Source organism: Poromitra crassiceps (assembly GCF_964638095.1).
Source record: "Poromitra crassiceps genome assembly, chromosome: 2".
In the NCBI taxonomy this organism is placed as follows: domain Eukaryota; kingdom Metazoa; phylum Chordata; class Actinopteri; order Beryciformes; family Melamphaidae; genus Poromitra; species Poromitra crassiceps.
In genome coordinates, this window is record NC_139624.1 from 5,676,320 (window position 1) to 5,699,656 (window position 23,337).

The 23,337-nt window shown below is 44.0% G+C and overlaps 2 protein-coding genes across 2 annotated transcripts in view; both read left to right on the forward strand.

Moving 5' to 3' along the window:
* LOC310798121 (NLR family CARD domain-containing protein 3-like) overlaps positions 1-23,337 on the forward strand; it is a gene marked incomplete at both ends in the record, with an annotated part of 221,013 nt that overhangs the window by 28,136 nt on the left and 169,540 nt on the right. The window lies entirely within an intron of this gene.
* LOC310790970 (ribonuclease inhibitor-like) overlaps positions 1-23,337 on the forward strand; it is a gene marked incomplete at both ends in the record, with an annotated part of 59,560 nt that overhangs the window by 23,014 nt on the left and 13,209 nt on the right. The window contains 4 exons of the mRNA XM_083652688.1: positions 2,339-2,518; positions 3,921-3,955; positions 4,203-4,303; positions 4,391-4,446. Coding sequence (XP_083508814.1) covers positions 2,339-2,518; positions 3,921-3,955; positions 4,203-4,303; positions 4,391-4,446 — 372 coding nt within the window. The remainder of the gene's footprint in view (positions 1-2,338; positions 2,519-3,920; positions 3,956-4,202; positions 4,304-4,390; positions 4,447-23,337) is intronic.

The window sequence follows — 23,337 nt, forward strand, 5'->3', positions numbered from 1 at the left end:
AGGATTGAGGGGGCAGTAAGTGGCTCGGTTTGAGCTGATGAGTTTAAGCACTTCATGAGGAGAGAGAGGAGAGAAGGAAGCAAATCCAGGGGCAGGGGGCTGAGGAGCAGGATTGGAGTCGGGAGTGTTAGTGAGGGTGGCTGGAGGAAGGAAGGAGGAGCTGATGTCGTCCACCTTTTTTGTAAAGAAGGTTACAAAATCATCAGCAGAGAGGGAGGAGGGAGGGGGAGGGGAGGGAGGGTTGAGGAGCGTGGAGAAGGTGGCGAACAGTTTACTGGGATTGGATGCAGAGGACTGGATTTCAGAGATGAAGAAGGAGGTTTTTGCTTTAGAGACAGCATCAGTGAAGTTTGAGTGGATAAGGTGGTAGGAAGAGAAGAGATGTGATTTTCTCCATTTTCTCTCAGCTGACCGAAGCTCAGTTCGATAAGTTCGCAGAGATTCAGTCAGCCAAGGAGAAGGGGGAGAAGATCGGGCAGGCTTAGTGGTGAGTGGGCAAAGAGAATCAAGAGCAGAGGAGAGAGAGGAGAGAAGAGTAGTGGAAGCCTCGTCAGTGGACAGGAGAGCAAATTGCTCGGCAGGGGGAAGTAGGGAGAGGACGGTAGAAGAGAGGGAGTTGGGAGAGAGAGTTTTGAGGTTGCGTCGGGTGGTGGTAGAGTGGGGGGGAGATGGGTGGGAGGAGGGGAGGGGGATGGGAAGGGAGAAGGTGATAAAGTGGTGGTCGGATACAGGAAGAGGGGTCACAGTGAGATTAGAGGTGGAGCAGGATCTCGTGAAGACCAGGTCAAGCACATTCCCTGCTTTGTGAGTAGGAGGAGATTGAGAGAGGTAAAGGTCAAAGGATGAGAAGAAGTTAAGGAAAGACGGAGATTGTAAGGTTACTGGCTGGATGTTGAAGTCTCCCAGAAGGATGAGTGGAGTACCATCCTCAGGAAAGACGGAGAGGAGGGTGTCCAGCTCGTCCAGAAAGTGACCAAGCAGACCAGGCGGGCGGTAGATTACCACAATGTTGAGCTTGATGGGTAGGGATACGGCAACTGCATGGGACTCAAAAGATGAGATAGACAGATGAGAGAGAGAGGTGACAGTGAAGGTCCATTTGGGAGAGATGAGGATACCAGTGCCACCTCCACGGCCAGAGGCTCTAGGGGTGTGCGAGAAGCAATATGCAGCAGAGAGCGCAGCAGGTGTAGCTGTGTTTTCAGGAATGATCCAGGTCTCTGTGAGAGCTAGAAAGTGGAGGGTTTGAGATAGAGCATGAGCCGAGATGGTCTCAGTTTTCTTAACAGCCGACTGACAGTTCCAGAGACCTCCGGCAATAGTAAAAGGACTGTTTGCGCGCTTAGGGTGGGAGAGATTACCAGGGTTACTACACCTGAAGCAGCCGTGTCTACGGCGTCTGTGGGCTGAGGTTACAACAGGGATGGGAAGAAAACACATAGTTAGGTAGAATAAGAGAGGTTTCACTATTATTTAAAGACTTAAGACGTTGTTGTGCTTATTTTTGTCTACTATTGTAAAATAATAGTAGGCCTATTATCATGAAAAGTATTTGTAATTTTTTTTTTTTTTTTTTTTTTTACCCTCTCTGGCGCCCCTAACGGCTCAAGCGCCCCTAGCATTTGCCTAGTTCGCCTAATGGACGGCACGCCACTGGCAGCAGTGAGTGTGCTGCGGGGGTGTTCGACTTGTTGACGCCTCGCCTGACTACGCTCGGCTGCTCTCGTCTGCTTTCCAGGCGAGGCGGCAGTCAACTCAAACGAGCCTATTGACACTGGTCTGTCAATTCTATCAGTTCATATGTACCATTTGTACGGGATGGTCATATCGCCCAGCCCTACTGGTAAATAGAAACGTGTTTGCCACGGGGAATTGACGGCCCTGAAACTCTGATTACAGGGACACAAACCTCTTTTTGCAAGTAGGCTACAATGTCCAAGTTTAGCTCTGTGTGTTGAGCTGAGTGATGCCACTCTTTCAAGTGGAAGTTTGTTCCACCAGCCACAAATTTACATTCTCATCTTTTTTTTTTTTTTTCTGCCAATTTATTTTATAGTGAAGAAAGGCCTCCACTCACTAACTCACTCTTCAGTCTCTGCTTGTTTATTGAAGCAGCAGCATGTTGTCATTCATATTAATGAGTGCTGGTTTGTCCTTGTTATGTCTTTTTGAACCTGCAGCCTGTTGGCTTCAGCTGCTTTCAGTTGACTTCACCATTTTAGAAACATGTATATTTAAAACCTCCACAGCTCTGAGTGGATTATGAAACATGGTTTCAACCAGCTTTTCTATACAGGAATGTTTTATTTTATATCTACATGTTTTATTCTTTATTCAGCTTGGAGTACTGCACGTTGTCAGAGAGCAACTTTGCTTCTCTGGCCTCAGCTCTGAAGTCCAACCCCTCCTCCCATCTGAGACAGCTGAACCTGACTGGCAACTACAACCTGGTGGAGTCAGCAGTGAAGCACCTGTGTGATCTTCTGGAGAGTCGACACTGCGGCCTGGAGACTCTGAGGTCAGACAGAATTTTTTAATGATGTGCTGACATGAATATTATAAGAATATTGTGGTGAAACTTAATTTGGGGACGTCTATATAGAGTCATTTCATCTGAAATCAGACTTAGGACTTGCGTTGTCTTCCTTTGTTTTCACACAGTCCTGGTCTCTTCAAATGAATGAAGATGAACTTTGGTGATTATATTCTCCATTGTTTTAAAGACACAGGGCTCCACATGGCTCCAAAATGGCCTCCATCATCTATGGAGGACAAACTTTGATGTCAGAGTTTTGGAGGCAATGAAGGAATTTAAAATATGATAGTTAATGTGTTAATTACACAGAACGTTCAGAACACATCATATTAAACATAATATGTTGCAGTGGAACAAGCTATTCGCCTTTGGTTCTTCTCAATGTCAGTTCTTTGGTCAAATCAGATGAGGTGTGTGACTATACGAGATAGATATTAGAAGGTTTTCATAGAACACCAACGCTTCTACAGGCAGGAAAACTGACTGGAGGAGCCTTTCATCCTCAACCACATCAATGGCTACTTTTCTCACTGATGGTGGTGGAGGGCGCTGTTGCCTCACAGCAAGAAGATGCTAGGTTCATTTCACCAGCCACCGTGTGTGTGTGTGTGTGTGTGTGTGTGTGTGTGTGTGTGTGTGTGTGTTTTTATTGGTTTCTACTGATTTATTTTATAGTGAAGAAAAGCCTCCACTCACTAACTCACTCTTCAGTCTCTGCTTGTTTATTGAAGCAGCAGCATGTTGTCATTAATATGAATGAGTGCTGGTTTGTCCTTGTTGTATTTTTGAACCTGGCAGCCTGTTGGCTTCAGCTGCTTTCTATAGGTTTTCTACACAGGAATGTTTTATTTATATCTATCTAAAAGTGTATAGATGACTTACAACACATTTGTATATGTTAAAATAACATTTATTAATCATCTACAAATGTGTATTCATGTTTTGTAAATGGTTAGTTCATCATTACCTAAAGGCTTATAAATGACTTATGACTGAACGTTATTATAAAGTGTTACCAAGGATTTTTTCGAGATGACTATGGAGAAAATGAATGGGGAACTTACTTCCGGGGCGCAAAACATCACGAAAAGTCACGTGGCTGTCGGGCTCTACAGGGTAGAGACCACAGTGACACTCCCCCTGTATAAATAAGGGTAAAAGGTAAAAAAAAAAAAAAAATCCTGCTATTCTGCTTCTTTCAATATGACCTGAATGCAGCAGAAAACTAGCAGCCAGACTGAGAACCTGAGGAATCTGTTTGATGTTGAATGTTGGATATGAGTGGGATTGTGGGAATCCTTCATATGGAATGTTATTAAATGTCCATGGTTCCATCATCAAAGATAAGCTGCTGATCTGACTTATTCTCTGTTTATTCCTCCAGTGTGCGGGAACATGCAGATCCGTCGTCGAACCCAGGTGTGAGGAAGTGTATTTAGTTTGATTCATGAAAACAAAGCAACACACATTCTACTATTGAGATGCAAAGTCCATCTACAGCACAGTATGTGAAATCCATGATTTCAGATCCTACTGTGAATCAGGATGATGGCTGATATCATGCGTGCCAAGCTGCTAAGAAATGGACTGTCAATAAATCAACAAACATAACGGGTGTATTAGATGAGAAGCTGCTGCTGCAATATTGTGTCTTGTTCTCCATCAGATGCCTGTGAACTCACACTGGACCCAAACACAGCACACAGAAGCCTCCTTGGCGGATCCTCTCTAACCCTGACCAATGTACTTGAATTGAACAGGGATATTGTGAGTATTTTTGCTAGCTTTATAGCACACTACTACAAGTTTGTATCTAAAACAACCAACTAATATTTTTACCTGTCTGTTTTCTAGGCCCAAACTAACTTCATGCCAGAACTGTTAACCGAATCACCGAACACTTCATACAGGTAATTATAATGAAATCATTCTATTTTTGGAAGAAATTCTGTCAAGGCGTTCTTGAGATATCACGTTAACAAGCTTGAAAATGGCCTTCATGAGGTCACAGTGACCTTAACCTTTGTCCAGCAAAATCAAATTAGTTCATCCTTGAGTCCAAGTCGACGTTTGAGCCAAAGTGGAAGATATTCCATCAAGCCGTTCCTGAGATATCGTGTTAACGAACTTGGGAATGGTGTTCGTGAGGTCACAGTGACCTTGAACTTTGGCGTTTGACCATCGGCGTCGTTAGCCCTGGGCTTCCGGTGCTACAGCCCCGGATGTTTTTTCCCTAGCCCCGGAGGTTATGAAATATCCCAATTCATTTTTGTTTGACTGCCTCCCTGCAACAGCCTCTCAGTCAAGTGATAGCAGCGAAACCCCCCTCTTTCCCCCGTCGAGTTGGTTTTTCCCATGATGATGCATCATGGAAGAAACCAACTCAGTCAGAGCGCTAGCAACGACGAACCCCCCCTCTTTCCCCACGGAGTTGGTGAACTGCGTGAAAGTGAAAGTAGAAAGTGGCTGCTGGTCAGAGAGGTTTCTTAATGTTACAGAGTGGAATTCAAGTGATATTCTGTTGATCCAGTTGTTGGGGGTTTTTGTTTCTAAGCTGCTGTGCGTCCAAGGAACCAGTGAGTGTTTAATATTTGTTGTTGTTTGTGTGGAATGACCATCCGGTTACTGCAGCTCTTGGATTGATGGCCAGGACTCAAGCAGCCGAAGCACAGTCTCTCACTCTGAATAAATGTGACTCTTTCAGCGACTGTTCTTTCAATGAATATATGACATTTGTGTAAGCTGTGTCCTATTTTCTTACAAAACACGCATGTGACTATGTTCCTTTCACTGGTGTTAGTTGTGAAGATCTTGGCACCTAGAGTGTGGTTATTGGTGGCTACTATGTTTTGGTTCTTGACCTTTGCTATATCATGTTCACTTTGCCGTACCGCATGAAAAGATGTTATAGGGTTGCACGCAATACTAGCTTCCATTGATAGGAATGTCACAAAATAAGTGAAGCTTGGGAACTTTCTGTGTTGCAGTTGGTATTGTGTGGCCTGTCGGTTCCAACCAGTAATTAACCAGTTGGGTAGTTTGGCAGCAAGCTTTTGGTTCTCGATTCCATCATTAAGAACATTTAGACTTTCATTGTGAGCCATGGCAGATTCGCAACTGTGTAAAAAGTCCACAAACTTTCTTAGCTCAGCACTCTCCTTTGAGGCTAATTTTGGCCAGGCATGAAGTTTGTCTCGGAAGGCCTTAGCGATTACAAAAGGCTTGCCATATCGTTCATTGAGCAGGTCCCATGCTGCGTAGTATGAATCTTCTGAATCAGTCAGAAAATAACCTTCTAAGGCCTCTTTAGCTGCTCCTCCAACATATTTCTGAGGGAAGAAGATTTTCTCTGTAGTTGGAATATTTTTCCAATGCTTAAACTTGAGTGGATCCCCACTAAAGAATGGGTAGCCTATTTGCTGATATAGCCTCAGCAAAAACTTTCACAAGCTCGCCTGTGTCATCTTCAATCATATTTCTTGGAGCCACATCTCTTAGTGGTTGTGTGTGCTGATACACAGTGTTCACCTGTTTACTTGCTTGCACAACTGTAGGCACTTCATATTTCTGTGGTTTAAGTCCTTGGTCTGAATATAACTCATTTTCATCATAGACTTGAAGTTTTGCTCTGGCTGCATTCAACCTTTTCATCTCCTCCAAACGCTCAAGCTCTCTTTTCAAGTGTTCTACAGACCTTTTCCTTGCAGCCTTTTCTTCTTGCTGTTTCTGCACACGAGCAGCCTCTTGTTTCTTCTTTCTATCCTACGTTCAGTCTCTTCCTTTTCTGCTTGTAAACGGCGAGTTAATGCAGCTGCTTCTTGCTCTGCAACCATCTGCTTATCCTCAGCTTCAAGTCTTTGCAGCTTCTCTTGTTGGCAGTCTTGCTGAGCCATAATCTGCAATACAGCTTGCGTAGCTGCATACTCGGCGGCAGCTTCTTGTGTTTTGATTGAGGATGTATGAGAGCGAATGGAATTAACCTTAGCTGGAGTTGAACTACTAGAGATTGAAGATGGGAATACAGAGTTAGCATCAGGCCAAATCAACTACTCATTTGTTCCTTGAATTTGAGACTGAGCATTCTGTACAACAATATACTGGTGACTGATGTGCACTTGTCCAGCTTGCGGCGCATGTCATGAGCAGGGCTGTCAACACTTCGGTATTCATCATTAATAGTATTCAGTTCAGCTAATTCCCTTTGAATAGTGCCGATGTGCTCTTGTAGGATGTTACTGGGATCCTGTTTTACTACTGATTTTTTAGCCACCTTAGTTAGAGCCTTCCTGTCAAAACGAAGTAGTAGCCCTTTTGTTTTTTCTTCATGAAGTGCCTTTCCTTTTTCTGTTAATATGCAGGGTCTTTCACTTCTACGAAGCTGTTCCGGCTGTACTGGTGGGTCTACAATGATAGACTCATCTGTTTGTTCTGGCTCTTGTTCTTCTATGGCAGCTAGTTCTTGTTCTTGTGACATTTTAAATTATTTGGAAATGACCTGTAGCCTACAGCATATAATTAACTTGTCTCACGTAATAAGAAACATTTTCACAAAAATACTCAAGTGAATAGGCTAACTAAATTAGATCACTGTCAAAGAAATCAACCCTAGTTATAAAGGCTTGGAAATGTTACAGTCAATTACAGTAGGCAAAGTGTCCTTAATGCAACATTTCAACTTGCATAGAAATAGTTGACCATGAATAGAAAACGTCCCTTTGAATGTCAACTTACTTAAATGTACACAAATATTTCTTTATTCTCCAAAGTAAACAAATTCCTTTCTTCAAATAAATAATTGTGTAGCGATGTGGGTTTGTCAGTAAACATGGGTTTGTCTAGTTGTCACGTTAGTCTGGGGTTGACATGTCTGTGGGGATTTACGGGGGTACGTAAAGGCAGCATACCAGCCAGTGGGTGTGGTGGAAGATAGGGGTTCACCTGTGATTGGCTGGGGGAAGGGGGAACGTGAACGGGAGAGCGCCAGCTCGGGGTTGTTGATGTGGGAAGCCTGAGGGAAGGCTGTGTGTGTGTTGGGAGCTGCGGAGCTAGGAGAAGCTAGCTGGGTTTGGTGTGTGTTGTGGGGTGTTGGTTTTGGCGTGGACCACGGCTGACAGTGGTCCCCGGTTATAGCGATCCACAATAAAGTGTGGTGACAAGTACCTGACTCTTCGACTGCTTTGTGGGATTACTACAATATAGTCACTATAAAACCAAGTATACTACAAAAACAATTAGCCCCTTATAGCTTGTGAAACAGCTGTTTTTGTTATAGGCTACACACAGTCCCTTGTAGTTTTTCAATCCTTGTGTCACCTTCAGAACACAAACTTTAGTGCCTGGCTTATGGACGTTTCATGAGAAAACTGATGACCTTGTGTGTCCTTAACAGCAGGCTTATCTGTATGTCCCGTCTTGATGAGCTGTCTGGCACGCAGAATGAGGAAAGTCTCAGCAGGTCTGAGTTCGACGGTGGATTTGGGGATGGTGGAGAGCAGCTCAATAAATCCATCTGTAACAGAAGAACCGTGGTCTCTTACTGGAGGGAGTGATAGTCAAACTCACTGGCTGCACACAACTGAGAGGGAATGAGTTGTGAGAATGGCTTGACCAAAGAATGAAAGAATAAACTTCAAAAACATAAATCTTCCAAAAACCTCTTCTTAAACTTAAAATATCTTCTTCTTCTTCCTTCTTTCTTTAATTTATTATCTTAAAGGGATAGTTCGGTTTGTTTGAAGTGGGGTCCTATCAGCTAGTCAGATACACTAACTTAATTAGGTACAGTGTTCTTGAAGCGGGGCGCAGCATCGAACGAGATCCGGCACCCAGAGCAGCAGCATCACCAGCTTTTTCTCTCTAAGTCCTGGGGGTCAACAACTCAACAAAAAAACGTAATTTAGCCACCTAAAACAACACCCACCTAAACAAATCGATATCCGTGTACATGACGCTCTATTTTGACAATTTTCAGCGCTTTACTTTTCCGCAAAACAGCAGTTTCATTCGGCACTGCTTTTTCTCCCAACCGTACAACTACAGTATTCCTCCGCTAAAAGCCTGCACAGAGCCGCGGTGCTGGATTACTCCGCAGATCAGCTGTTTGTGTTATTTCTCCCAGCTTGTTAGTGAAGACAACAAATAGAATACACGAACGAAAATATGAGTGATTTTGATAGCGAGGATGATATGCCATTCACCTTGGTGACAAGAGGATACAATTATGAACCAGAGAGAATACAGAAGAGGAACTTTTGCAGAGAGAGTGAACGAACAGGCAGAAAGAGATGCGCCTCCTGCCTAAATGCCTGGGTGCCCTGGCTGCAGACCTTTTTCACCATTCCCAGGATAAATTGTGGAAAACGTCCCAGACCAGAGAGGCCGGGTGACTTGTTGTCTCTAAAGTAAGTCAGTGTTTTATCTCTCTTCTAAGCCTTCCTGTTTTGTAAACCGCGGCTCTGTGCTCTGTGCTGGCTTTTAGCGGAGGAATACGGTAGTTGTACGGTTGGGAGAAAAAGCAGTGCCGAATGAAACTGCTGTTTTGCGGAAAAGTAAAGCGCTGAAAATTGTCAAAATAGAGCGTGCATGTACACGGATGTCGATTTGTTTAGGTGGGCGTTGTTTTAGGTGTTTTAGGTGGCTAAATTACATTTTAGTTGTTGACCCCCCGTACTTACAGAGAAAAGGCTGGTTTGGCTGCTGCGCTGAGTGCGCGGTCTCGTTCCACAATGCACACTCACTCCTGAACACTGTACCTAATTAAGTTAGTGTATCTCACTAGCTGATAGGACCACACTTCAAACAAACCGAACTATCCCTTTAAACTTAGCAGAGCTGCCGGATGCTTCTAGATGAGTGTCACAGTCAAAAGTGTCCCCCTAACAACACGGAACATAAACTCCTTCCTATCTAACATTACAAACAAATCAATATTCATGAAAATAAATTACATACATACATGTAACATTTCAAGTAATGACATAAATAATAGGGGTGCACCGATCACGTTTTTTGCCACCGATCACCGATCGCCTACGGGAAATATCTGCCCAACCGATCATCGACCGATCACCGATTACCAATCACCGATCACCGATATACTGTATAAACTCCTCAAAAAAGTTTGGAAATGTTATTTCGGTCGATTATTTCTCCCCTTTAATAATACAAATTGGTATTGTATTTTATATCATTGGAAAGCCTGATTAGTGATAGGGCTTTTTTTTATATAAAAATATTATATATATATATATATATATATATATATCAAGAAATATCGGCAATCAGCAAGAAATATCGGCAATCAGCCGATCGCATATTTGAGGTCAAAATCGGCCGATACAGATTGCGTGCCGATCGATCTGTGCACCCCTAATAAATAACAAAATAATATGTATGGCAGTTAAACTCAGAGTGCACCAGATTAATGCATTTTACTTTAAAATTTACAAAATGTCTTTGTCTAGGGCATACATGGAATTGCAAAAAAAAAAAAAAAAAAAATTGCACTTGAACGCAACATGCAATATACCCGCTGAATAAGTGTCCAAATGTTCATGTCATTCTGGGCAATACTCTTCTGTTATAGCATTTCAGTCTGGAATATGGAATATCTTTCAATAATATTTATGACTAAAAGGCTAAAAGTAATCTCATGTGTAAGAAATGACTGTTCTACATTGAAGTAGAAATTTAAATAATTAACTTGTTGGTTTTGGATTTATTTAGCTTCAAGAGTGCATTTTTGTTCTTGTGTGACCCTCAACACAGGCTTTGAGAATCCTGGGCCACTTACTGATACTTATGCTTAAATTAACCCACTCATATTCTGGTTTATTTCAAGAAAAACATTTCGGCTAGTGGAAATTCTAATTGGCTGGTAACTTTAAAATCTAGCAGCCATTTTGGCAGGTGGTGAAAAAAGTTAATTTCAAGCCCTGCAGGGAGAGCAGGTGGTGACATAGGAGTGAGTGAGGAAAAGGATCAAATATTGGTGGTTAAGACTGAACAATGACATCACAATTGTTAATTTAAAATGAGTTATTCCTCTAAACCTGGCTTCAAATGCCCCAAATTTTTCGTGCTGGCGCCGTTCAGCCCTCAGCAAAATCTGGTAGCGAGGACATTTTTTGTGGCCCTCTCTATCATCAAAGTTGCCCATCCCTGGGTTACGGCATGACAATATCTCAACCAGAGAGACACCTTTCTAGAATGACAATGATTTATTAGATGATTAGATACATGAGCCTGTAGGCACAGATATATAGTTTTGGCGATTAGACTCCATCATGGCGTCAGCTTGATTATGACGTCATGATCAGCAGGGGTAGATGGATGCAGCCAGAGTAGATTGAATATCCCCCCTGTGGAGTCTAGACCTGGTGGTGGTGAAGTAAACTTGTTCTTGCTGGAGAAGGCTTCTGAATCTGAAGACCTCAGAGGACTGGAGGAGAATGGGGTGGAGGAGGGATGCAGGAACGCACTGAAACTCAATGAGAAGACAGAGAGAAACGGGTTTTTTTTTAGCTATGACAGTATAGACCATGATAGGCTGAATGGGAAGATGTGTCATGCTCTGATTGGCTTAATCTAAATGATACCGCCCACAAACCGTGACGCCAGGTAGAAGCGGGAAAGGGGTGATTGGTGACTGAGTTTTATGAATGAGTGGGCGTGACATTAAAAGGTTTTCTCCTGACAGGGAAAGATGTGAATGAGGACAGGAGGGATGAATGAGAGCCAGTGACAACTAAAGGGTTTCTCCTAGAACAGGAAAATGCAGGTTGATTAAGAAGTGGATATGAGAGCTAGAGTTATATCCTGAGAGTGAATGAATGAAAAGTGAGTGAATGAATGACATTAAGGTCTCTCTTATAGAATTTTCGCTCTAGCTACATTTGTTCGGCCCTCGGCAACAATCTGGGTTTCTCATGTGGCCCCCCATGAAAAATAGTTGCCCACCCCCAGTCTAGATACCCCCCAGTCAGAGTCCTATTACCTTCTTGGTGGTGCAACCCCTGTTTGGAAAGCCTAGAACCACCTATGCCTGTACAGTATGTAACAGTGAAACTATATAAATATAATAATTCTTCTACATTCTCTAATTGTGATAACTTCTTGTAAGTGAAATAGGCTAATGCTGACATTTATCAATTCATGAATTTGCTAAGTGGACTCCAACCAGAACCCTATCAAGGACCTCTGGTGGTCCCTGGACCTCACTTTGAGACCTACTAATCATGTTCTTCTTCATCTCAAATGACTCACAACATGGGCATTTACGGATTGGAAAAACCAAAAAAATTCTGCCCCCCCCGATCCCCCGTGATCCCCCCTCCCCGTCGCCTTATCGGGCTAAGGCCCCAATGTCTTGAGGACCTAGAAACACCCCTGCGTTTGACCACCGAAATCTAATCAGTTCATCCTTGAGTCCAAGTCGACTTCCATCAAGGCCTTCCTCAGATATCGCATTAACGAATATCGAACGGGCGGACGGACGTACGGACGGACAACCCAATTCCTTGCCTCCTTGGCTATCGCCGGCGGAGGCATAAAAATACCAGCAATTACTTTCCCTGTTTAGGAAGCGAAGGGGGTGATGGCCGGGAGACTGTGTACAGCTAAAAATCACTGCATAACAGATGAATACCACAGTACCACAGGGATGACGTACATTTTGTAGACCAGCTCGCCATAGACAATGGGAATTTTGTATGGGGATTTTGATTAAAGTCGAGCTGAAATGAGATTCTGGGGGTCTGTGATTCTTTATCATGATGTATTCCAACTGAAACAGGGTAGAGAGCTGGTGACATAGCATGTGGAGGAGTTTGATTTGACCGTTGGGAAGTAAGCGTGTCTGCGATTAGGAACTGGAGTTGGCGTTGGCCATTCCTGGTGCTTGAATGCTGCGTAGAGCATGTTCTGACCCAAATAAGAGTGGGATCCATAATAATGCGATGATCTGTGCCTCAGGAGAGCACTCCGCACTGGACACCGCAAGGATGTATTTTACAGGACAAATCTGAAACCTACCGGTCACGTTTCAATAAGAGCCTATGTACAAACACAATATAATATAATAAATACAGCCCCGTGGAGTGTGTACTCGCTGGCTGCACAGCGCGAGCTCCCAGGGCAGAGGACCAGGTGGCAGCTGCCTCCGGGCGAACAGCCGTTTCCAAGCCTAGGAGTGCTGGCTGCCCGCCTTGAAGTGTGCGTCGAGCCGTGGTACTGTAAATAGCGATATTCCTGGAATGGGAGTTTAACAAGCCAGTTACATGTAATTTCTACTCTACATTAAATTAAGACATTACCGTTCGTTTTATTTTGTATTTTACATACTTATTGGCATTATTGCCATATTAACATTTATGGGCTAACAGGGGTCACTAATAGGCGGACCGTGGCCTACCTAATAGGCTACATGATGGTGCGTCTGTGATGCATAAAGTCGATCAGATGAATATTGAAAGCCTTGTTACCATGCTGCATGTGGACAACACTTTCGTGTTTTATCAGCTTGATCCTTAACAACCGCAGCTGCACCTCGTTGGCTGGCGTACATCAGCGATGTTTGGTTGTTGAATAAATTCCTTCATCATACAGTAGCCTAGGCTACACTAACCTATGAAAATATTCATTTGGGTGAGGAGCTGGGTGGAAATGCCTCCGCTCGCCTTTCAATCCGGGACGGGTGGATGTCACTTGAAAGCACACCCCAGGACGGGAATGTGGCGGTGCTGTTTGGCTGTGTGTGAAAGCAATTTCTGTGGCGAGGCTGCCAGTTTTGCGGGCCTTTTGAACTGCAATTTTGCGCGATCTGTGTGTGAAAACGGCTTATGTCTGTGGCTGGCTGGTCTCCCTCCCTCCCAGTACAACTACTGTCCCCAGGCTGCAAAAGTATGACTTCTTAGTCAGCTAGTCATTTATTCTCAGAACAGAAGAGTAAGCTGTTCAATTGTTCAAATAAATATGTTGAGATTGTTTTGGTTGAGATAAGACTGCAAAAACCAGAAAAAGGGAAACTCAAGCTGCTACTTTTATTTCATTTTTCTTAAGCACTTTAATTTAACTCATTGAGTGCCATGGACGTCCTTCGACGTCCAATTAAATAGTGACGTAGAGTGCCACGGACGTCCTTCGACGTCCAATGCGTTTTTTGACGGTGGGACGTCGATCAAAGCCTTCCGCAGCTCCTGTACAACTATAGTAGCTATTGGAGGTCTATAACCTATTTTACAGAACCCTTAGGTGGCGACAGTGCTCTCCACATAACAGAAAGGCAAGGAAAAAACAAAGAAGAAGTCGTTATGGAAACGGAAATCGCATCGCATCCGTATGCATCGATATGCTGAAGCACGTTACTGCAGCTGTGCCTGCAGCAGCCAATCTGCTCCCACAATTGAGCCGCTCCGTGTCGGTTGCGACAGCACATCCGCACATCCACACCGTGGAGTTGTTATTATTCTCAACTGGAAGCATCGTTGCCGGTGACAAACACACGCGGAACGCTGTAAAAAAACGGGATGTTGCGCACCCTTCACTGTGCGCACAGCAAACTCAGCAGAGAGCCACCACAGACAGGAGGAGGAGTGTGCAGGCGAGGCGAGGCGAGGCGGGGCGGGGGGGGGGGGGGGGGGGCACGCAGAGCAGCACGCAACGGCCAGACAGACCCAGGCAGCAGGACAGGATTGACAAACGCAAGCCAGAATATCCGATGCCCACCAGCAGCAAATCAAGACCAGCAAGAAGCTGCAACCAGCAGCGCACGCAGGGGCCAGCGCTGCTGGTTGTAGCTAAAAATATTATTCTGCCAAACAAAATTCCCTGGCCTAAACTGTTTTATTGAAGGAAATTATTTTTGAGGTGTGACTACATTAGAAAAGATTAGCTTCAGAGTCAGTGATGTGCTTGAAATGTTTAATTTCACAAAAGGCCAATTATCTCAGCTTCTAGGAAAAAATTACTGTTTTTGGATGAATCAAGCTATCTTCTCCGGCTCATAACTAAAGAACGGAAAATGGGATCAATAAACTTTTTTTTGCAGATGATAGAATAGAGTCTCATCGTTCTTTGTGTGTGTTCAGTGTTTACATAGTAATATCACACAATATTCTGTGGGCCTCGAGAAATCACTGAAAACGCTCTGAAACTCTGGCACTGGGAGCGTCCGTTCTCCAAAAGTGGCTGGCACTCAATGAGTTAAGATGCACATTTTCAAAAGCTTTCTGCTATGTGTTTTAAATGCAGCCCTTATTTTACTTGAAACTAAGAATTATTTATTATTTGAGTATTTTAAAATCCCTCCAGTTAAATGTGAAAAATGAGTTGTTTGAGTATCACAGTGTCCCTGAACACAAAGTTTGCTGTTTCATACACTTTTGCAGCAAGCTTATTTCAAGCATCATCATCCTCATCATCATCATCACACACACACACACACACACACACACACACACACACACACACACACACAAGGCTATAGGATGTCACTGTCACACATCAATGATGTCATCAGTGATGATGCCATCAGTGATTTCATACATAGGCATTGTGACATCATTGTGACATCACTGATGATGTCATCAGTGACACACATACACACACACACACGAGAGCGAGAGGGGGAGAGAGACTGAGAGAGGGAGAGGAGAGGGGGAGAGACTGATGAAGAGAAAGAGGGAGACATTGCGCATCCGCCTTAGGGCAGGGGAGGCCACGCAACAGCCGAGCTGCGTATGCGAGCTGCAGGGCGGGTGAGCCCGTGCAGCGGGCGAGCCTAGGAATTGAGCGTGTGTAGCTCGCGAGATGCCTATCATATAAAAGGGAGAAAGTGGGCTCTGTTTTTTTAAACCTTTGTCCCACTGGATGATGTCATAGGCATTGTGACATCACTGTCATAAGAGCAATTGTATGTCATCAGTGAGTGATGTAATCAGTGACACAAAGTTGTGCAATTGTGCCCGGCACATGCCAATAGAGCAGGCGAGGCCACGCAGCTCTTATTGTATCTGTACAATAATGATCTATGGCTGTCTCATTTTAAGGGATAGATAACATGTATTTTGTCTTGTGACCAGACCAAGGTTGTATTGTCTCTTATGAAAGATCAAGGTTGAGCTTGTGTAGCTAATGGAAATGTCCTGGGCTAAATGGAACTTCTGTGAGCAGTGGAAACTTACTGATGGCTTAAGGTGGGGGGCTGATGTTTGACTATATCATGAGGAGAGATGCCTTTGCTTGTGGTTCACTCATGACTGACTGGTTCACTCGGGAGTGAGACCCTCTGTGCGCACAGTGGAAGGGGAATAAAATGGCCCTCCTTATATTCATTTTAAAACGAGCAACTCATTATTGAAGAATCAACAAAGCATTTTAGACATTTTATAATTACACCAGCTGCGGGCGAGGCTGAAGTTGAGCAATTGTGCACTGAGTGACGTCACTCGAGCACTCCAAGATGTGATCAGTGATGGTCACTCGAGCAATTGTGATGTCATCAGTGATGTGAAGTTGGGCAATGTGCCAATAGAGCAGGCGGGCAAGGAAGTGCAGCAGGTGAACTGCAGGGCACGTGAGGTCGCGCAGTGCCCGAGCCTAACCAAAATCCCCATACAAAAATCCCATCCTGCTAAAACATTATGAATGGTGGTGAACGGCAAGAGACATTACATTACATTACATTACATTACGTCATTTGGCAGACGCTTTTATCCAAAGCGACTTACAGTAACACACTTTTTGTCAGCAATAGAGCAATCAACTATGGAGCACAGTCTATGACAACTACAAATCCTGAAGGAACAGTGGTACGAGTTTTAGTTTAGGTTTTTTTTTTTTTTTTTTTTTTTTTTTATATATTAAATAAAGAGAGAGAAAGAAGAGAGAGAAAGAAGTTAGATCAAGAAGGGCCCAGGTGGAGCCTGAAAAGGTGAGTCTTTAGTCTTTTCCGAAAGATCGGCAGTGATTCAGCAGTCCTGACCGAAGGTGGCAGCTCGTTCCACCATTGGGGTGCCAGGGAGGAGAAGAGTCGAGATCGGGATGAGCGACTTTTGAGCGCCCGTAGCGAAGGAGGAGCGAGGCGCCCTGCACTGGTAGAGGAGTGAAGGGAGCGGTGAGAGGTTTGGAACCTGACCATAGATTGCAGGTACAGGGGAGCTGACTGGTGTACTGCCCTGTAGGCCAGTACCAGTGTCTTGAATTTGATGCGAGCTGAGATGGGAAGCCAGTGGAGGTCCCGTTAGAGGGGAGTGACATGAGAGAATTTGGGTTGGTTGAATACCAGACGGGCTGCAGCGTTCTGAATGAGCTGAAGCGGTCGGATGTCGGTGGCAGGTAGGCCAGCCAGGAGCACGTTGCAGTAGTCCAGGCGAGGGACGATAAGTGACTGGACCAGGAGTTGAGTCGCTTCTCTTGTGAGGAAGGGACGGATTTTGCGGATGTTGTAGAGGGAGAACCTACAGGAGCGTGCTGTCGCAGCTATGTTGGCAGAGCAAGACAGCTGGTTGTCGAGGATCACCCCAAGGTTCTTAGCTGTTTGGGAGGGCAGTACAGTGGTGTTGTCGATGGAGATGGAGAGATCTGTGAGAGGACAGTCTTTCCCTGGGAGGAAGAGTAGCTCTGTCTTACCAAGGTTGAGCTTGAGGTGGTGGGCAGACATCCAGTCGCCAATGTCCTTGAGACATGCAGAGATGCGAGCCTCGATTTGAGTGTCGGAGGGGGGGAAGGAAAGGAAAAGTTGGGTGTCATCAGCATAGCAGTGATAAGAGAAGCCATGAGAAGAGATCACATAGGCAAGAGATCTGATATAGAGAAGAAAAAGTAAGGGGCCCAGGACTGAGCCCTGGGGGACACCAGTGGTAAGAGGGCAGGATCTGGAGACGGACCCTCTCCATAAGACCTGGTATGAGCGGTTCGAGAGATAGGAAGCAAACCAGGATAGTGCAGAACCTGAAATGCCGAGGTCAGACAGAGTGGAAAGAAGGATTTGGTGATTGACTGTATCGAAGGCAGCAGACAGGTCAAGGAGGACAAGGACAGAGGAGAGGGATGAGGCCTTAGCAGTGTGAAGGGCCTCTGTGACAGCAAGAAGAGCTGTCTCAGTGGAGTGCGAAGCCTTGAAACCGGACTGCAGAGGGTCCAAGAGGTCATTCTGGGAGAGATAGAGAGAAAGTTGTTCGGACGCTGCTCGTTCAAGGGTTTTGGAAAGGAATGAGAGCAGAGAGACAGGTCTGTAGTTCTGAATAGCAGTAGGGTCCAGGGCCGCTGGAAGTCATTTTAAGCAGGGGGTGCTGGGAGGAAGGGACTCTCGGTGGGGCCCGCAAGGGCCCCGCCGAAAAAAATTTGGACGTTTTTTTTTTTACATTTTTTGCCATATTTAGAGGAATATCTCATTTTAAATTAACATTAGGATACTGTTGTGATGTAATTATTCAGTATTTTCTCCTTTTCTCACTCATTCAGAGCAAAGAGGGCGATATATAGCATGATGATAATGCTCTATATCTCCCTATTTGCTCTGAATACACCAGTTAACATGACACAGACTTAACATGATAGAAATATTATCAGCAAACTTAAAGGAGAATTTCGGTTTTTTTGAACCTGGACCCATCTCCTGGCATTAATTATTATTTGGCCACTCACCAGGCGATCTCCGCGGTGTTTCTGGCCGTCCTAGCGTTGTTTTGACATCAATAGCGTCCAAGTCAGTTGTAAAATGGAGCTGACTTGGGGCCAAGTGTGAGCCTGTCTTTCCTGCATCTAAATAGCTATTTTTATTCCCGTTTTCGCCAAATATCGTCATAATCAGATCCCTCAAGAACGACCACAGTGATATTTCGCCAAAGGCTGTTTCCTGGAGTCACACAGGGATCAAATTACCTCAAACGTGATCTCGGTCACCAAGTCTCGTGAAGTCCCGCGATACTTTCCTGCCGACTGGCCAAGTACAGGAGGACGCTTTGCGGTGGTGGTTTTAGCGCAACCTATGTGGGGTTTGGCGTAACCTATGTGGGATTCGAAATAACGAAGGTTATGCCAAACCCCACATAGGTTGCGCTAAAACCACCACCGCAAAGCGTCCTCCTGTACTTGGCCAGTCGGCAGGAAAGTATCGCGGGACTTCACGAAATATCACTGTGGTCGTTCTTGAGGGATCTGATTATGACGATATTTGGCGAAAACGGGAATAAAAATAGCTATTTAGATGCAGGAAAGACAGGCCCACACTTGGCCCCAAGTCAGCTCCATTTTACAACTGACTTGGACGCTATTGATGTCAAAACAACGCTAGGACGGCCAGAAACACCGCGGAGATCGCCTGGTGAGTGGCCAAATCATAATTAATGCCAGGAGATGGATCCAAGTTCAAAAAAACCGAAATTCTCCTTTAATGACTAGACTAATTATTCTGATCTGAATGGCATATATCAATAAACATTGACTCCTCTCTTTGCTGTATAGTGGGAGGTGCATTTTTGAGTAGGCTATTAAAATAGCATGTCAAGTTCACATTTCTTTATTGCCAGATTAAACAATTCGTATTGGTTGTTGGTTGGTTCAACACAACATGTGCGCGCATGCGCGCTTCTTCTTCTCTAGCCTACAAGCATGTAACTTCCTTGATTGTTATTGTTGATAATTCTATTTAAATAGGCTACATTTTCATTTCCCGAAACATTCTAAAACAAGAAAGGAACATAGTGCACTGCAAAATATTTAGGCTTGACTCTTGCAGCGTTTAGATCAGGCGGAACAAGACCAGAGGACAGAGAGGAGTTTATGAAGGTAGTGAGGAAGGGAGATATGTCAGGTGAGATGGTTTGGAGGAGAGAGGAAGGGATGGGATCGAGGGGGCAGTAAGTGGCTCGGTTCGAGCTGATGAGTTTAAGCACCTCATCGGGAGAGAGGGGGGAGAAGGAAGGAAAGAGACGATATATAAAGACACTATGAAACTCACATTGCACATTTTGTATTACAGTGAACAGTCATAGTAATAGTATCATGCAATAGGCTCTACAGTGGACAGTTATGGAAAAATGACAAGATAACTAGTAATTGTGTCAATATAATGTTGTTGTTGTTTCAAAGTTCTCACCAAACCTACCTCTTGTGTGTTTTTGGTATAATAGTCCATGGGCCAAGGCAAAAATCGGTACCACCTGAGGTGACCGCACGATTTTGTTATTTTTGTCTTCCTACATGTCTCTAGTTTATATTTTGGTATGATAACCCTGCCGATTTGGTAGCTTAAAGTGTAACTAACCTCCAAAACACTTTTTTTCAGCTTTTAACCAATATATATGACTTTGGGTGTGCTGCTGTTAACGAGCCCATGTCACTTTGCTCTCGTAATGTAATTTGACACCCTGCCATAGAGATACATGCAGAAAAATAATTAAATTTCTAGTTCGCCACTGAATTACCAAATTGATATAACTTTCAACCATTTTCAGATTTTCTGTTTCCATACAGACCAACAGCGTTGGCTAGTTGTTGATATTTATAAAGATATTGCCCCTCTCAAATAAATTATTTTTGAGGCAGTAGGCAAACTGTAATGGCGTCGATTTCCGAAAAAAAATCTGGACTTCAACACAGCCAAAGAGTCCAGTATAGACAAGAGCATATGTCATTTCTTGGTTTTTTCCATAGGTATTTTCAAATCACTGTTCTAATACATATCTAGGGGGTTAGTCCCCCTTTAAGGTCAGTTATCACTCTGTAAACAAACCTACCCCCATATAAATGACAAAACCCTGATTTCTGTGTATTAGTCCAGATGGTATGTGAAAATGATGTTCCCTTTTTCGTAAAAGCATGAAACTTGGTACGCTTATAGTTTGGGGCCCTGTACAGTTTCAGAAATTGAGCCATCGCAAAAATGCCTTGTGGCGGCCATTTTAACTCTGCCATAAGTAGGGATGGGTACCGAGACCCGGTACCAAACGGGCCCCGGGGCCGTATTTCGGGATACCGGAGGATCAATAAGCTTTCACGTTAACGGTTCTCTTATCGGTACTGGAGTGGAGAAATTAAGAAAATAGATTTACTATAGGCTATATAATTGCTAAATAAACGTTACGTTATCCTGCACATTTTATCTCACCAACTCTGTAAGACAGGCATATGATGTGTTTTTTGCGATTTCCTAACAAGAAAAGGGATAATCTTTTCCGCGTTGCGCTCTCCGTCAGAGAGACACAGCTGCTGCCTGCAGCCGAGATGAGAGGAGTACTGGAGTGAGGACTGAGAGAGGGGAGGGGCTGCTGGGCGTGCCTTACAGCACACACACCACACATGCAGGGAACGGGGAAGGCAGGCAGGCAGATAGACATGCAACTGAGCAGAGCACACGTTAAGAATGGCTGAAAGAACAACGCGATCTAAAGTGTGGTTGTACTTCACTCGAGTCGATGGTGACAATTCACGTTGTCACAAGTGAAATAAAACCTTCGCTAGTAAAGGTGGAAACACGAGCAATTTATCTAAACACAGCCAAAGTGCATCAAATTCAAACGGAGAAATGCCGTTTTTGACAAGCTAGCTCGCCCTCCATCATCTGTCAATGATGCCACGGTTGCGTTACCCAGTCTACCTCATCAGGTAACTATGTGAACGTGGTAATGATTAAGACGAGAGTAGTAAATATTTCTCCGCTGTTTGGGTGTGTTAATCATCATAAATACAGTCTGATATAAATCGTCAGGTGACGGTCATCATCTCAGTTGTCGTTCAGAAATTTTACTTTCAGAGCAGGGGGTGATTTTTCTTTAGTGATTTGGGAGGAAGTACAGCAGACCGATACTGTCTTGCTTTATTTTTATTATGCTTTCCCTAGCTGAATGTTGCTATTGTTGGCACAGTGTGGTAGAAGGATATTTTAGGATATTTAAATTAATAATAAAAACGCAACGCACCCATTAAGATTTTGCAACTTCTTTTTTGTTAAAGCTGAGCCTGCAGCTACAATGAACCAGCCCAGTCCCACTCCCACCCCTCCTCCCTCTACTGCTGGTCCAAACACAAACCCCTTCACCATGGCAGCTAGTGGGAGAATGACTGAGGAAAGGATAAATGAGTGCCACCTAACTGTGACCAGGTTAATTTGTCTCTTTTCCCCCCCCTTTCTCCTTTAAAAATAACAAAAAGAACCGACAACAACCAGTCCCATTTGTTTCGGGGGTTTTTTCTCTTAAAAATAACAAAAAGTACCGATAAGAGTACCGTTAAAGTACCGGATCGATAAGCAGTATCGATAAGAGTACTAGTATCGTTAATTCCTTAACGATACCCATCCCTAGCCATAAGCAAATTATGTAGTTTGCATCATATCTCCTGAACCACACATGCTAACACTGAAAAGGAGATGTCTATCCCAATGTTTTCATGGTCAAGGATTACAATGATACCATATAGAACATCATAAACTGTTAAGGTGACTAATCAATGGTGAATTTGATGACGTTGTGAGAAGGAAATGACAGTATCTGATAACCGATGCTATAACTTCAAAGCCATGACCATTCTCTGGCTAAGATGTTTTGATGTGTGATTTGACTTATATAGACCTTTTGTTAAAATAGCGCCCAGGTCCCTCCTAAAGATCCTGGGATTTTCCTTGCCAGATTGCCAAATCCAAGATGGCCACTGGCGCCATGTCAAAAAATGTACTTTTGACCCAGAGCACATAGAATAATTTATGAAGACACTTTTCGGTGTAAGTCAACCATGAGGAATCCGATTCTGACATCAGTTTGACATTATGGCATAGTTTTGACCCATAATTCCAAGATGGCTGCCATCCAGTATTGTGGAAATGTAACTTTTGAATGGGAAGGTATATTGTGCGTTTGGGGTTTACCACAAGGAAGGAGATTAACAATGGTGGTTGTTTTGGGAGTCATTTCAGAATTATGTTCACTGAAAAGATGTTAATGTCAACACCCATTTTACCTTGGTACTGCTGTACCAACTACCCCCATGATTTCTTGCATTAAAATATTTAATGAATGTATGACAAGATAACTAAAATAAGCTCTTTTTATTAGCTGTAGCTATAGATTCTGAATCATCAGATTCCGCTCATCATCTTTAGCCAAGTATGCTGTGTCATACCGGTCGATCACACAGATGATATGTCAACATCACCATGGCGGGCAAGGATGATGGATGACACCTTGTGAGTCCGACCACTTGTATGGGGTACCATCTTGTGTCTGCCGATCCAATTGCTGATGGAGTTGCCATCCTCTAGATCATGCCCATGTCAACGAGAGTGATGTAGGGTTCTTGCAGCCCTACAGATTGGAGATATAGAGCTTCTAGATGCGGTTGCTCTTCTGCGTCTTCCTGTATGTGATGTTGGAGTTGAATAAGGCCACACATTCATCAAAAACACAATGTTCCAGCAACTCGTGGAGGTTTACAAGTTGACCACAACCAGGTCAATCACTGCCTTGGAGCGCTCCACTCCATCTCAGCAGCTCCGACCTTGAGTTCCTCCCCGGGTAGTCTCGCTTGCCAGACTCCCTCCCTACAACGGCAGAGTCTGGCTGCTAATACCTCCACCCTGGTATAGGGGAAAAAGGCTCCGTTCTTTACAACTATCCACCAAAAGTATCAAGCAGGCCTGCTTTATTGCACAATCCAGATCCAACCGTTTTCAGCATGTAGCAATGAGCTAGCATTGTTGATGTTGTTGTTTCACAGTGGCACAGGCATTTGAGATAGACAGATTTGACACGGAGGGAGTGGAAACAAAATCCATAAATGGTCACCACCAGTCAGTCAGAGCAGGT